This window comes from Rhinatrema bivittatum, chromosome 14, assembly GCF_901001135.1.
Source record: "Rhinatrema bivittatum chromosome 14, aRhiBiv1.1, whole genome shotgun sequence".
Lineage (NCBI taxonomy): Eukaryota > Metazoa > Chordata > Amphibia > Gymnophiona > Rhinatrematidae > Rhinatrema > Rhinatrema bivittatum.
Genome location: NC_042628.1, coordinates 19,069,877 through 19,086,734, shown reverse-complemented (window position 1 = coordinate 19,086,734; position 16,858 = coordinate 19,069,877). Strand labels below are relative to the sequence as shown.

At 41.7% G+C, this 16,858-nt stretch overlaps 1 protein-coding gene across 1 annotated transcript in view; it reads right to left on the bottom strand.

Moving 5' to 3' along the window:
- Window positions 1–887: 887 nt before the first annotated feature.
- Window positions 888–16,858, bottom strand: part of SYT17 (synaptotagmin 17) — a 64,980-nt gene continuing 49,009 nt past the window's right edge. Inside the window, exon 8 of the mRNA XM_029577443.1 lies at window positions 888–1,129. Coding sequence (XP_029433303.1) covers window positions 933–1,129 — 197 coding nt within the window. The 3' untranslated portion in view covers window positions 888–932. The remainder of the gene's footprint in view (window positions 1,130–16,858) is intronic.

Genomic DNA, 16,858 nt, shown 5'->3' with positions numbered 1-16,858 from the left:
AAACAGGTTGGTTTGGGGTTGGTTTTTTTTTTTTTTAATCTTTTTTTGGGGTTTCCCCAATTGAAAAAGGGATCTTAAATAGTTCTTTTCTCTAATTTTTGTTTCTTTTGCAACACATGAAAGATAGTTTAACACAGTTTGACATGGCTTCTTCAATATATACCCTATCAAAAAGGTTATTTTGTGATATTCTCTCTATATATACTTTTATTGTAGTATTGAGTGGCAGGATTTCTTTTACTGATAGTCAATAGATAAGTATGTGTTTGTGCATATATACATATATTTATATATATACATATAATCATATTTATACATACACAAATAGACTTACATTACAGGAAGTTGCACATGTTAACAGGAGTTTTAATTATATTAAACGGGTACGAGGACAGAAGTTCATTTGGAAATGATTATTCCACGTATCGTATGCATTTTCCTTTTGTTTTGATTGTTTTTAGTGAATTTATCACATTCATCAACTAGAAACACAAGAGTACTTAAACTTCCAACCACAAAGGTTGTGTAGATATACCGGTCACTATTGGCCAAAGACCATTTGAAAGCTTTCAGTTTGCTCAGTGTCAGTCAATCAGTGTGAATTGTACTGCTGTACACTGCACTTTCATCTGGTCTCCACCATGAAAATAAACACTGCTGCAGGGATGCAGCAGCCAATGAATGGGAGTGTGAATGTTCAGTGGATCATGTTTTTAGTGGCCCTGAAAAATCTCGTTCTATGATTTGTCACTTGGAGAGTTAACACAGGGTTTGCACTTTGAATATTCACTTAGGCACATAGGCTACTGCGGCCATCTTGTAACCAGCCCAGCAACCGTTAACAGTTGCTTTCAAGGTGGTACAATGCATGGGTTTCCCCACTGGTTTTTATTTATTTATTTATTTGTTTGTTTGTTTTGTTATCGCCGTCCTCATGTCACCTCAAGGGAAGCCGGAGATACCCGGTCGCACTCGGCCCGGGACCGGAGACTGTGCCACTGCTCCACAGCTGTCCGGTGGGAATTCCGCATTCGACGCCAGTGGTTGGATTCTGGGGAGCCCGAGGAGTACTGACCGATGACAATCCTCCCGATAAAATCATTGCTGCTTTTCATGTTGTGGCCATAAACTGAAAGGAGAAGCAAAGGAAGTTGAAAGGTAACCGTGCCGAGCTTAGAAACACCAGATTCGTGCACACGTCAGGATGGAGGCCTCGTACACCTCTCTGCAGTAAAGTACAATTTGCAGATAACTTTAAAGAGGGTGAGAATGCTTAGACACAAATAGTTATACGTTCAACCAATTTCTTTTTTCATGAGAACAGGTATGTATGTACAAAGGGAATTAGATGGACTGAAGAGATTTTCCCATCTACTGTCTATGGGGAAAATGCTTAGAATATGTGACCTAAAACGAGAGAAAATAAAGCCAAACTTATCTGCATCTTTTTGAGCATCTCTGATGACCGTGCTAATTTAATTTTACCTCCCCAAGCCTATTTTGTAGCCAGGCAGAGCTTTTACAGTGCCTGTCCTGTCTTATATATCCTGCTTGTTGTCATCACAATCTGGAACAACAGAAATTACGATGCCACAATACCACGGAATTACAACTAAACATCAGGATCACCAAAAAGAGTACTAGTGGACATAAATCCTTGTGTTCATTCATAAAAGGGAATACATAAATTGCACCACACTCCAAATAATGTTTAAATATTAAAATGTCAGTGTTCCTGAATAGCTTTTTATAATGTTGTTTGGCTCAGAGGTAAAAAAAAAAAAAAAAGCAGTGTTTCCCATTGGTGTGAAATGGAAGAAACCCATTCATACAGCTGGCTCCTTACTAGCTTTTATAGCACATTGGTAGTCACACAGATTGTACTGAGCTGGTCTCTGAAGTATTGTAAGATACAGCTGCAGGGCAAGGCTCTTCTTTTCTTAATCTAATCTGAACCAAAATTTCTCTGTTTTCATTTGTCTACGAGCACAAATTTAGAGGGAATGCCGGAAGATTCTGCACGTGGGAGTACAATAAAAGCTCACGGTAGTAACCACAGCTCCCTAGACTGTCTGTAGGCTTTATGGCTTCCTCCGAACCATTTCAACGTTTTTCGCTGATTTTTGGCACAGCAGGCCTCAGCTCCTAAATTCCGCCCATGTCATTGCTTTTAGTTATCTTATTTGAAACTGAAGACCCATATCACGGCCCTCCTGCTTTACTGGGTCACAGTGCTGTATATGGGAGGAGGTCACTATTCTGCAACCACTTTCTTTATAATGATCAGAGACTGGGTCAGGTCATAGTAGCTAGCACATCACATTGCCGCTCATCACGAGCTGGCGGCATAAAAATCAAATCAATTCATTTAAGGGGACACAGCCAAGTTATATATATATATTTTTTTTTTTGTTTTGTTTTCAACCTTTGGGTTCGTTAAACTTTTGTTATTGATTTTTCTTTTTTAATTAAAATGGGAGAATAGAGGGGGCACGCTGTGTAGCAGGAGAGGCCAGCAAACCAAGCCAAGAGAGGCTGTACCCTGGTTGTAAGCTAATGCTTGTCATGCTCATCGGCTTTCTGTTCTTTTAACGCTCAGAATGGCTCTTCAGGTACTGTACATTTGCAAGTTTGTGAAACTAAGCTTTCTCACTATCTCATTGATCATATCCACAGACTCACTATTATCCTGAACCATGATTTCCTTAAGATAATATATCCACAAATAACTAAACATAAACACACACACACACACGCAATCAAAACCTTGAGGAAGATACAAAAGAGTAGTGTTAGAAAATGTATTTACTGCATCTATTTCCAGTTTAAACTACAGATTCTATATCACTTGTAATACATTTTTTTCATATAATGGTCCAACATCAGGTATCACAGTCTGCAAATAATCCAGTTTTCCAAGGACCACTATGGTTGCTAGTATACTGTCCAATAGCTATGGACCAGAGCAATTTTCCAGGAAAACTCCTGACCACCCTCTTGGAAACTCTGCTCCTGGCCAGCTCAGGGCATGAATTTCTGCTCGCATGCAGATGCCAGGGAAAGACTCCGCACTTTCCTCCCATGCCAAGCCCTGACAAGAGAAAGACTCTGTCACTCACAGAAAGGGAGCAAGACTGGCAGGAAGGGATGGGGATACTGGGGAAGACTAAAAGAAGATAATCTGTAAAAAAAAAAAAAAAAAAAGCAACAATAAAAAAAATGAGCAAACTAAGCAAAGAAAAAAATTGGACACGTCACAAAACAAAAGAGCAAAATAAAAAAAAAAATTCTACAAAATAAAGTTCAAAATTTAAATTTTTGATTCTTTTAGTTCTTCATTGGTAGAATAATCTAGTATTGACCCAGTGTCTAGGACTACTTGTCAAATTCTCTTCTCATTTTAGAAAGAAGTAAACTGTTCCCCAGAAGGAGCACTGTAGCATTATGAAATGCCGCGTGAATGGTGCAGGCACGTAAATGATTGCATTTAATCCCTAATGCTAACAGTGGCAGTGCACAGTCATGATGTCATGCTGGGACAGTGCATCATCAAACAAGCAATCTGCTGCCCTCCGCAGGTGGACAGGTGAAATGCCAAATTTGGATGCTTGATAACATATTTTGCTTATTTATTAAGAGGGAAAGGAAACCCATGCAATAAATTCTGTCAATTTTAAGCAACTATTTAGTTTTCAGAGAAAAAAAAAAAGCCTTTGGGCATAATCTAGCTAAAACAAAAATCCCCAAAACAAAGAAGCCAATAGCAAGAACAGAAAATTCCTGAGGCTTATAATGAAAGTGGGTTGTTTGGGTTTTTTTTTTTTTAAAAAGAATCTACAATATATGACAAGTAGAAGCGCACTCAAAAGAACACTTTTTTCCCTTCTTGTACCTATCTTTCTTAAATATTTCTCATGAAAGGGCTTACGCATCTGTCACGCCTACCAGCAGACTGTACACGGTAAATGCATTAGCTAGTGTTAGAGAGCTACAACTGGTAGAGGGTTTCTCTGGGCAGAAAAGACACTTTGCTAAAATGAGACAATTAGGTTGTCTACATGTGGCTTTTCTGTGACCTTCAGCTCATATCTCAATGTCACTCTCTCTGTCAGTATATATACACAGCATATAAAGTGATGCCTCTTTTGGGTTTTTTTTTGTTTGTTTTTTTTTACTAACTTGATATATTTCTGGATTAACTTTTGGGATCTGCACTCTCTCAGGTGAAAAAGCATGTGGCCCCCCCCTGTGTGCCACAGAAAAGACTGCAAAGTGTATAATGTTGAGAAGTTTGTTGTTTCCTTCTAAAGGAAATTGCTAAAGAGCTTCCAGAAAGTGTGGGATCATCTAATGGTCAGAGGGAGTGATTGGTAACACTTTGGCTGACAGTTCCTAAGGGCTGGGATTTGGAAAGGGGATTCGACCCTGCTTAGAGCAAGGGTGGGGGCTCCCTGAGAGTCACCAAGCCAAGAGAAGGCAGCAGCTGGGACCCTCTCCCGGCAGACCAGGCAGAATGTCTCAGGGAAGCCTGGGTGAAGCAATTGGAATTTGGATCTAGGAGTAAACAGTACATAAGAAAGAGGAACCATGAAGGGACCGGCTGGGATCAGAAAAGAGAATCCTGTGCCCTGGTTCTCAGACTGTGTGCACGCAGATAAGCCTGAAGAATATTAAGTCAGAATATCCTGAAATAACAGTCTTGTCTGCGGCCCTCTAGGATATTCAGACTTAATATTCTTCAGGCTTATCTGCATGCACAGAAGTCCGAGAACCAGCTTAATATACAGAGCTTGGGTTACCCAGAAATCAGGCCGGTTTGCTGCCCTCTGCCCCAAACTGCTGACTGGTAAGTGTCAGCCCCTGAAAGGTCTACATGACTATGTTTGGCAGCCCACTGCTGAAGCTTCTCTAACTGAGGAGTCACTTCAACAACAGACTGTAAGCAGACTGGAAAAGAACTAGCTGGGAATACTGAAATATTATCAGAAATCTAATGCCTTTTATATTCTGGGCTGCATTTTCAGACTCACCAGAAATCACCCGCCCTTGCAAAACAAACTTAAAGCACAGGTGGCAGTAATAACGTACGCTTAAAAAATGACCAAGATGTTCATACAGGCTGCGAAACATGGCTCCTCCAACCCAAAACATGGGCAGTCTTCCAAGAGCAAACATAGGGCTTAATTTGTAGACAAATAGGACGAGGAACTGTGGAGTGGGGGAGTGAGGATGGGGATGAAGGCGGAAGGGACCGGGGCCCTCTGTGAACTCTTGCTCTCCCCTCCCCCCCCCCCCCCACGCACATACTCTCTTTCCCGCATATACCTGAATATGCTCTTCACGCTCATCCTCCTCCAGTCCCAGCCCTCATCAGTGCTCATGTCCTCCCCTCTCTTTCCCTGCACACTGCCTGGGAGGGAGTGGGGCTGGAGGACGGCACTCCCGCTGCTCTGCTTCTTATGCCTGAAAAGGAGTGGCGGAGCTCCACTCCAGGCCATTTCCCCACAAATGAAGCCCCGGGCAAACACAAGAAAAGGACAACCCAACGCTTTCAAATGAAATGCAGATGGTTGAAAATGTAACTGTACAACATCAATTGCAACTTCTTCATTCAGACCGCAAGCTGCGCATCTTCTCATGCAACCAAAATATCATTCGTTTTTTTTTGTCCGCACTGCTCACTCTCCCTGTAAAACAACTTGCAGAACAGGCTGGTGTGCAGCTTATTGCGAGCACACCTGCTTGTTTGGGTTATTTTGGTTATCTGCATGCATAGTTCTGTGAGGAATCCATTTCTTCTTTAAATACATAAGAAGTTGCCACATTGGGTCAAACCCAGGGTCCATCAAGTCCAGCATCCTAATTCTAACACTAGTCAATCCAGATTACAAGTACCTGGCAAGTACCCGAACATTAAATAGATCCCATGCTACTAATGCCAGTACTAAGCAGTGGCTCTTCCCTAAGTTAACTTGACTAATAACAGTTATGGACTTCTCCTCCGGGAACTTGTCCAAACCTTTTTTAAACCTAGCTACACTAACTTCCCTAACCACATCCTCCAGCAATGAATTCCAGTGCTTAGTTGTGTGTTGAGTGAAAAAGAATTTTCTCCAATTTGCCCCCTAGTCCTTCTATTATCTGAAAGTGTAAATAACCAATTCACATTTACCCGTTCTAGACCTCTCATGCTTTATAGACCTCGATCATATCCCTCTTCAGCCATCTCTTCTCCAAGCTGAACAGCCCTAACCTCTTTAGCCTTTCTTCATAGAGAACTGTTCCATGCCCTTTATCATTTTGGTCACCCTTGTCTGTACATTCTCTAGTGTAACTATATATTATATTTTTTGAGAAGCAATGACCAGAATTGTACACCGTATTCAAGGTGCGGTCTCACCATGGAGCAATACAGAGGCATTATGATATCCTCCATCTTATTCACCATTCCCTTCCTAATAATTCCTAACATTCTGTTTGCTTTTTTGACTGCCACAGCACACTGAGCCATCGATTCCACTGATGCCTAGATCTTTTTCCTGGGTGGTAGCTCCTAATATGGAACCTAACATCGTGTAACTACTGCATGGGTTATTTTACCCTATATGCATCACCTTGCATTTGTCTACATTAAATTTCATCTGCCATTTGGATGCCCAATTTTCCAGTCTCACAAGGTCTTCCTGCAATTTATCACAATCTGCTTGAGATTTAACTACTCTGCATAATTTTGTGTCATCCGCAAATTTGATCACCTCACTCGTCGTATTCCGTTCCAGATCATTTATAAATATATTGAAAAGCACCGGTCCAAGTACAGATCCCTGAGGCACTCCACTGTGTACCCATTTCCACTGAGAAAACTGACCATTTAATCCTAGTCTCTGTTTCCTGTCTTTTAACCAGTTTGCAGTCCTTGAAAAAAGCTTTATCTTGTTTTTCTTTCTCCTAGATGGGGAGGTTTTGCTAGTGTTCTAGATGATGACATTTCATATCCGCCAAAATACTCATACTGTCAAGGGCTTGGCAACAGCTTGATCTTTCAGCATGGCTTTATCATGAGATGGGACCGTGACTCCGATTCACATTCTTAATTAGAATTACTGATGGAGAGTGCACACTGAACGAACCATTCAGTCATCTTCACTGAACCTTATCACCGAGCAATTGTAAGCTCACATTATAACAGGGAGAAACTAAAGCAAAGCTAGCCGTGGTGGTATTGAGTCAAATTAGTATTTTTGTTAACAGGAGAAAAACCGAGTTTGAATTTACTAATGTTTCGGCAAAGCAGGATTTGTGTGCCTGGAAGCCCTGGATTAGCTGAAGTAGGATTTATGGGTCCATAATCACATCTGAATTGACCTCTGTTTATTATGCTGGGCTCTATAGCAGGTACCACAATCTGCAAAGACTCCGGGTTTCTGCAGGACCCACAGACCCAGTAGAATCCTGTCCTATAATTTACAGCATAGAGCAGAATTAGTCGTCACACTGAGATCTGTGCTATGAGGGTTGGGTATGTGTTGTTTCTTGCATTTTCTGGTGGAAGCTAGAGCAGGAAACGTATTCTAATGTGAAGCAGAACATTTTATTTTTTGATTACTGCAGCCGGCTACCTTATCCTCATGAATTTGCTTGGCTTACCATCCTTGATGGCGAGGATTGCACCGAGTGTCATAACATAGCCCCCCCCAGTCAGTCTCCTTCAGTCCTGTTAGGTTTTCTAATGGGCACAGGGAGTTTTAGGATACCTGCACATGCACTGCAGCCATTCTAGGGACCGTGATGCTGAAAGAACTCAAAGACTGAGCCTTCCGAAGCAAATGATTTCCAGGGTCTCGCAGGCCCTAGACCGAATGCTCCCATCATTAGAACCTCATGCAATTCTGCAAGATATTGGCAGTTTCTCACTTCTCCAGTGACATTATCTGTTTAGAACTCTCGCCATTTGCCATTTCCTAGACTGACAATGTTGCCTTGCAGCCAAACAAATAAAGAGAAAGGAAAATAATTGACCTGAATTTTACTGCCACAACCCAAGTCAACTGTGATACAAGGTAACCTGCAGCTCTAGGCTGGATGCATCAAAGCTTTATGGAATTACCGCTGTGTCAACTTCATTCACTCTCTTTCCTCTGCTTTGATTATTTCCATAGCAAGGGAATCCAGAAGCTGAAATTTCATTTTTCAAAATGCTAGGTCTGAAATAAAGATCAACCTGAATTGTGGGCATTCTAGGATTAACAAAACTCCATCCCTCGCTTTCTGGTTAAGACTTTGGAGCTTTCTGGTCTCTTAGTAGGATGTTCAGGATAGCTGGGAAACTGGGAGGGGTAATCCCATAGAGAGGGGTGACTCTCGTTTTAGGAAGGGGTAATTTTATAACTGTGCAAGTAGGACTAAAGGCTACATGTAACCTATACACGAGGATTTCAGCTTGCATTTTCAAAGCAAACTTATGAAAATGTTCAAGAAATCAGCCTGGTACATGCAAAAATTACACCTTATCTTCAGAGGGCATAACTTATGCATCTTAAGAACATGCCATACTGGGTCAGACCAAGGGTCCATCAAGCCCAGCATCCTGTTTCCAACAGTGGCTAATCCAGGCCAAAAGAACCTGGCAATTACCCAAAAACTAAGTCTATTCCATGTTACTGTTGCTAGTAATAGCAGTGGCTATTTTCTAAGTCAACTTAATTAATAGCAGGTAATGGATTTCTCCTCCAAGAACTTATCCAATCCTTTTTTAAGCACAGCTACACTAACTGCACTGACCACATCCCCTGGTAACAAATTCCAGAGTTTAATTGTGCGTTGAGTGAAAAAGAACTTTCTCCGATTAGTTTTAAATGTGCCAGATGCTAACTTCATGGAGTGCCCCCTAGTCTTTCTACTATCCGAAAGAGTAAATAACCGATTCACATTAACCCATTCTAGACCTCTCATGATTTTAAACATCTCTATCATATCCCCCCTCAGTCGTCTCTTCTCCAAGCTGAAAAGTCCTAACCTCTTCAGCCTTTCCTCATAGGAGAGCTGTTCCATCCCCTTTATCATTTTGGTTACCCTTCTCTGTACCTTCTCCATCACAACTATATCTTTTTTTGAGATGCGGCGACCAGAATTGTACACAGTATTCAAGGTGCGGTCTCACCATGGAGCAATACAGAGGCTTAACTTTTTAAAATCAAAACAGCATAGGCGTAAGTTCCAACTTCAACCCCCTCTGCAGTTGACATGAAAGGCTTGCATGGAGCTGGGTTATGCGTATACTTACAGGCACCTAGAACCTCCGTCTGTTTTGTTAGAGTCACTGATATGCAAAACACCGAGCTCTGTGCGCAGAAAAGGCTTTGAAAAACCACTTCCTCTAGTTTCTGTTATATCCTGAGGTGCTTGAAGGCACTTATCTGAGTAACGAGCGGCCCACTCTGAATGTGACTTCTTGCAGCATGCATCCTACCTTGGCATGTGCTATCATCTAGTGAGGGGAGCAAAGGCAGCAGCGCAGGAAAATATGTTTCAGCCTCAAAATAGCAGCGCATCATCCTAAAGCTTGAACAGATGGAGCAGCAATTATTAACCCACCCACTCCTACTCCACTTATAGACTTAAATATGAAACTGCTTCCTGACCGAGAGCAAATTCTCATTAATTAGAGAGATATATAACGTAAAATAAAATGATGATGGGACGTTACAGGACGCACTGCATGGCACAGGCGGAAGTTAGGGACGTGCATTGGTTTATAACAAATGGAACAAACTGAAAATGGCCTTTCACGAAAATACCCAAAGATTTGGGGGTATTTTTGGACTCGTGCAACAAAATAAATGAGCCTCCTGGAGGCCCTCAATCCCCCCTCCAGCCCAGCAGAAAGAAATCCATGTCCTGGGCCTACCCAGGCCTCCCTGACCCCCACTCCTGCTTGTCCAAATTCAACCCAAGGGCTGAGCCTACCTAGCTGGGTCACCCTGGGCCCGGCCATGAACTCCCTGGGCCCTCCAACTGCCACTCTCGCCTATCCAAATGTAGGCCAGGACCAAAACCTACCCAGATGGACTTCCCCAGGCCCCTCCAGCCCCCATTCCCACTTGTGCAAATGTAGCTCAGCGCCCAGCGGGGGCCTCCCCAGACCTCTCTGATCCTCTATTCCCGCCTGTTGCAATTTTTCCCGGGACTGGGCATCACCTCAGCCTCCACTTATCTTATCCTTAGGGTAGGAGTAAGGGTTGGAGGGGCCCGGTCAGGTAGGCCCAGGCCCCAGGCTTCTGACTGGCAGGAAGGAGAGGTGTTAGAGGGTCTCCAGGAAACCTGTTTTGTTTTGGGGGATTTTTTTTTTTTTGGTTCTGGAAATGAAACAAACCAAAACCAAAATGAAGAGAACTGAAAAATGAAAACCCCCCAAACGAAAAAAAACCCAAAACAAAACAGAAATGTTATTGTTGTACACCCCTAGCAGAAATACACGAATCCACTCGCAAGCACAGGCAGACATGCAGACTGCTGGCTGGCACTCTGATGGATACAGGTGGGAGGCCCCTATACTAGAGGACAGTAAAACCCTCAGAGAAAAAATGGGAACGCCACACAGAGCCAAGGACACAGGCAGCCTTGTCTGGAAGAGCCGAACACATGCGTTCACATGCACGGTGTAAAGAAGAGGAAGACAGGCTGGAAAGACCTGCTCGCTGAATCCGGAGCACTTGAATGACTCATGGTCACATATCCATAGCATGCTGAGGAAAGAAGCTCTTTAGCGTGCAGATAGCGTTTCTCCACTCAGTTTTTCAGGATATTTACTATGAATATGCATGAGATAGATTGGCATGTGCTGCCTTCATTGAATGCACTTTTAGCTCATTTCTTTTTTTTCTTCATTTATTTATTTTAAAAAAAATTGTATAGGATGTTCCCTGTGGATAGCATGAAAACCATACAGGCCAGGTGGGTCCCAAAAAAAAAAAGCAAACCAAAACAATTGAACTGAAAACCAATGACAGAGATAATAGAGTCAAAGTGCCAATTTAGTTTATTTAAATTTAGATTCTGCCTGTCCATAGTACGCTCAAGGCAGATGAGGATGAGGAGTTGGAACATGGAACGGAACTAACTCATCCTGCTGGACAATATGAGAGATGTTGTTGCTGATTTGTCTTTCTATTTTAAGACTGTTCCCATGCATGCTTTTATAAATATGAACCTTTCTCTTATGATGAGGCAAACGTGTGTATAGTGACAGCCTTAAGAAGAATACACACTTCAGCAGTAACACCTAATATCTTATGACAAAGCACCTATGGTGTTTTGTTTTTTTTAATTTTACATTTATAAGTGCTAGGGCCATCTCTGCTACCCTCTAAGCTCCTCTTCGATACCTCATCGGAGCTCCAGCCAGCCAACAAGCGTGGGCTGCTTTAAATGTGGCCAGGAGCTGATCAGGTTGGCAGATAAAGGAATTTTGGGCACTGGTGGGAAAAGGCCAGCTTATAGCTTTGCAAAAACTTCAGTCCAGTGTTTTATCACCATTTTGTTTTTCACAAATGTTTGCAATTTGTACAAAATCCAGTGGCATCACCTTAGCTGATTTGCAAGAAGAATCAAATTATATCCATAACTGTCTAAAAATGTCAGTAAGCAAACTTTGCTTCAAAGTTTTACATATGCTTTAAATCGGCATTGTCCTAAAACAAGAAAAATGGAAGTTATTCTAGGACAAATCCGTGAGTACATCTGGCTCAGCCTTGATTCTACAGATGTTATATTTTCTTGCACATAGAGCAATAGAGATGAAAGTCTCCAAGCTTAATTCATCAAGGAGAGACTTAAGTGTTTGGTTTGGTTTTATTTTTGGGTTATGGGTTTATTTTTAGTTTATTGAGTTAAGTTTATGTTTATATTTTTATTCATATTTGTTAATGGTTTATTTGGTTGATTCTTATTTATTTTGATTTATATTCTGCTTTTCATGACACTTCAAAGCAGATTACATTCAGGTACTGTAGATTATTTCCCCATTCCCAGAGCTCTTACAATCTAAATTTGCCTGTTTTAGTTTTACTAAATAGTGTACATCGCCTGGAGCTAGGAACAGGCAATAAATACTTCTAAATCAATCAATCGACTGAGGTTGGAACTGTTACTTCTCATTGTACGTTATGGGATGGGCAGCGAGGGAAATATTTCATCCAATTCAGCTCTCTGGAAATCCTTGCCTTTGAGAGCAGCAGCTTCCACTACAGAATGACAAATGCTAGATATGCTACTGCCCTTTGCTATCTAGAAATTGCAAAAATGTGTTGTGAAAGATTGGAATACACAGTGGAATATGATTTGCAGAAATTATAGATATGGATTAGCAGCCATAGAAAGATTTCATAGGTGGAGGCAGGTCCAAGAGATATGGGAGGCTGTAAGTTGTTAGTCTAAATGATTTATTTGCCAGTTTTATTTTTTTTAATGTTTTTACATTTGATTGGCACATTTTAATATCCTAACCATAGTTTTGATTTTACTTCAGTATCATGTTTAGATGTCATTTTTGTGCTTTTAAGTCTCACTATTAAAAATTTGAACAGACGAGTCACCAGCAGATGGCTGAAGATCTGGAGAAAAAAAAAATCACTGGAGAAGAACCGAGAGGGAGCAGAAAGTTGCCCCAGTACCCGCTCTCATTCAGCACCCCCCATATGCATTTTCTCAGAGCAGAAGTACTTCCTTAAGGAGCGTGCCATCAGTGGCGGAGTTATACCCCGTGTGCTCTTAGGCGTGTGGATAGCCATCTGCCCCTCCGGGCCCCCCCCCCCCCGACAAGCCGGTGCAGCTGATGATGGAAAAGAAGTGACTCACACTGCAGGGCCACTGTCGACAGGGCCCTTCCCTCCGCTGCCTATTGCTAAATCCACCCCTGCGTGCCGCTTTTAACTCTACTGCTACTTTGAAACATATTTAAAAAAAACAAAAAAAAAAACAATACTATGAACAAATCACACTTACACACCGTACCACCGTGTTAAACACAACCGCCTCAGGATGGAAGACCTGGCAAGCAGTGCTGACAGGTCAGAGAGCAGAGAGCGGCATCCCTAACGGCAAGAGCAAAAAACTGAGAGATATTTGCAGGTTTTTGACATTTTGTTTTGTTTTTTTTTTAAACAATGAAATGTTTGGAACGTTGCTTTGGGTTTAATTAGGGTTTATGTTTTGTTTGGTTTTTTTTTTAAACAGGTTTAATGGTCCTTCCTTGGCCATAGCTGTAATTGTAATAGTTTCCCCAATGAGGTGATGGGGTAGCAAGGTATTAATCAACCTCACCCCACCCCAGATTGTACGGATTCTCAATCTCCGTCAAAAGGCCGAGGGAGACACAGCAACATGCCTGGGGGGGGCCACACAGAAAGTCAGAGACAGAGAACAAATGAGAATTCACAAGATCCAGAAGCCCCCCCCCCTTGACTCATGATTGAAAAAAAAAAATCAAAACAAGGTTAAACCCCATTAATCACAAAGGATGCCTTCCTAGCTCGTTTTTAGATTAAATATTTTACAGTAAGAGGTTTTTTTTTGGGGGGGGGGGGGGGAATATATCTTTACTGATGTCTGAATTGGCAGGGGAAAGGTAATTATGTTTTCAATTTCACCCCTGACATCTTTATTGGGGACAGCAGCAGCACTGAATACACAGTATGAAGATAAGGGAAAAAAAAAAAAAAAGTGGAGGGAAATTTAAAAGTCTTTTTTTTTTTTTTTTTACACATGAGGATCTCTCACTGCAACCCATTATTTATGAGCATTACGTTCCAGGCAGATGAAATAATGTTATGTGGCATTTTAAACTGTAGCCAGTGGACGGTGTACGAAGCAGTTAATCTTCATATCCTTTACAAGACAGTTATGGATAAACTTGAGTCATCCTGGTGAGTAATAACACCATCACGCTGGCTAGCGTTCTTTTATTATTCCGCGCCAGATGCAAAACAGAGAATAAATAAAAGCTATACGCCGATTCCGATTGGTGCTTTTTGCCGGTCACGGGTTCTGACTTAGTTTTAAGGATGTTGGCCCAGAATATTTATTTTTAGAAAAACGTATGCTTAAATATACTGAATGGCAGATCTTACACGGGTTGGGCGAGTAGGTGGGGATGGGTGAGAAGGGCCAGGACTGACACCCATTGGTTTGTTTTGAAAAGTAGACAGGAAGGGGTTGACTGAGGTCTGGAGCCAGGAATCTGTTTTTCTCAAAAGGAGAGGATCTGAAAATGGCTCAAGTCACATAAAAAAAATATCACTATGTGGTTAATGTCAGTTCAGATACAAAAATGACACAAACAGCATGAACAATATTGTTCATATTTTCGTGAGATTTGGAAATGAAAGCACTGTAGGCATTCAGAAACCTGAGGATGAACTGCAGTCTGAGCCTGAAAAGCTTTTTTTTTTTGAGCCGACCAATTATTTTGTTTTGAGTGCAGAGCTCATTCCTGTGAGCTTTGAAGCAATAGCAATCCGTGCGGTGCAGCCACTGCGATGCCTACGTTAAGGGGAGGGAATGGGTCAGATGCTGGTGCCCTTTCATGCTCCTTTCTGACCTCATTCGCAACCCCTCACGCCTTTCTTTGAAGATCCTTGCTTGTAGAGAAGACAGATTGATCTAAATGTCCTCCTGTCAGTTTTCTGCTCCCGAGGAGCTCTCTTTCTCTCCTTTCACCTTCTTATCTGGACCTTACCCTACCTCTCCACTAAAAAGCAACTCCCATGTGCAAGGAATACCCCATGGAAACCAGCAAAAGGAATCAATGGAAAAAGAGAACTGACCGTGCTCAGAAAGTACATGCTCACGCTATTAGCCAATATATTTTCAGATTTCTATGCATGAAAATAGCAAGACCATGCTATTGGGAACATGTCTTACCGTGCACACACTCAATGCTTTTGCACCACTTGTTAAGCAGCTTTTTAATGTGCTCTTTTCTTTTTTTTTATTTTGTGATCCCACGCTAGAAAAGCTTTGCTCAGTTTATTGCCTAAGGCCTAACATGCTGATTTTTTTTTAGTTACAAATGGCAAATGTTTGAATGATACACCTCTGCTTTTCAAAGCACACAAAACTGCAGCATCCATGAACTATTTTAGCTGTGCCGATACACCAGACAGGAAGAGAACACAAAGCTTTCCTAGTCGATATGGAGCGACCAGTAACAAAAGTGTGAAAGAGAGAGGCATACAAGGCCCCATGGACTTCAGAATCTTCCTGAGATTCAGGTGGAAATAGTGGATAGGGCTGTACATATGTGGTCTAGATCTACATTCATTTCCCTGCTAATTACCAATTAAGAAAATGTGAGTAGAAAGTTTGTGTAGATTCTGCTATCACAGAATCTCCTTAAAGGAACATGTAATTTGTAGCTTATTGGGAGCAATGTTTTACACACACCTGAGTGATGTTCAGACCTTGTAGTACGCAGTGGAATAAGGGATGCAAATTTTATCTGACAGAGCTATCTGAGGACTGTCCTGGATCTTCCCAGAAGGAGGGCAGTGTATAAATCTAGAAGATAACGTAGGAACAGGAGCCTCCCGGATTAGGCCATCACCCAAAGAAATCTAGCAGTCCGATACCCGCCAGTGGGCCTTCAAAGCAGCGGCTCCCATCCTCCTGGAAGAGCTTCTTGGGGCTTCCTCCAGGCCTTTAACGGGTGAAACAACTGACTGGCAGAATGCATACCCTCTGCTTGGCTCCAGCCTGAAACCCAAAACAGTTTTATATCCCAATCCTGCTCTGCTATACCAAACTGAGTACAGGCCACCAGCATCTACATCAAGGGCTATGTAACCTTGGAAACAGGATTCTGGGCTTGATGGACCCTCTGTCTGACCCAGAAAGCAACTTCTTATGGTCTTATGTTGTTCTATACTTTATATCACTGTAATGCCACCTTTAATGTCACATTCTTTGCCGCCTATCATTCACTTATGGGCTATATAGATGTCAATTGTTGGCTATACCATATCTTACCTTACTTCTGCTTACAGTCTGCTCTGCTTGGACTAATTTCATGGTTTGTATATTTGTAATATTTTTGTAAATCATTCGTTATATTTTACTGGGTTATTGTGTGCTTTGCTTGCACCAATGTTCACAGCTGACTTACATGTATTATTTATCATATGCCCCAGTTTGACACAGTAAGGTCTGTCATACTGCTCTTCTCATTTTCTTCCTGTCAGCTTAACATGTTTACACTGCCTTGGGTAAATATCTTTCAAAAAGGCAATTTAATAAATCATAATTAAAAAACACATAAATTAGAATATGACAAATCTGCTAAAGGCATGCAGCTTATTAGTGCTTGCATACAAATGCTAGAAGCCTCAAAAAATAAGATGGATGAAATCTAGACCGCCTGATGTGAAATAATGATATTAATAGAATAGGCATTTTGGAAATCCGGCGGTGGCAGGACGATAGTATAAATTGTAGTATAAATTGTACAGAAATGTTCTGGAGGGTGGGGATTGTGAGAAAGAGGTGCCATGTTATACGTTGAAGAAAGAATAGACTTACTACATTTGGGTCTGGCTCTCAAGAGGTCAATGATGAGGGAAGCAGAGCTCTTGGAAGCTACTCTGATAAAAAGAGACTACTAACCACTGGTTTGTTGACCTGGATTTCTACATATCCCACTGGACTAAGTTGGCAACCGCATTACTAGATGTTGCTCCAGAATGACTGTTGGCCTTTACGTGCTTTACAAATGGAAGACTAGTACAATTTTCTCATGGTCGCTCTCAGTAGACCATACACACCAGTGTTTTAACTGTCACCTGCTCCAGCCTACTGCAAGAAATAG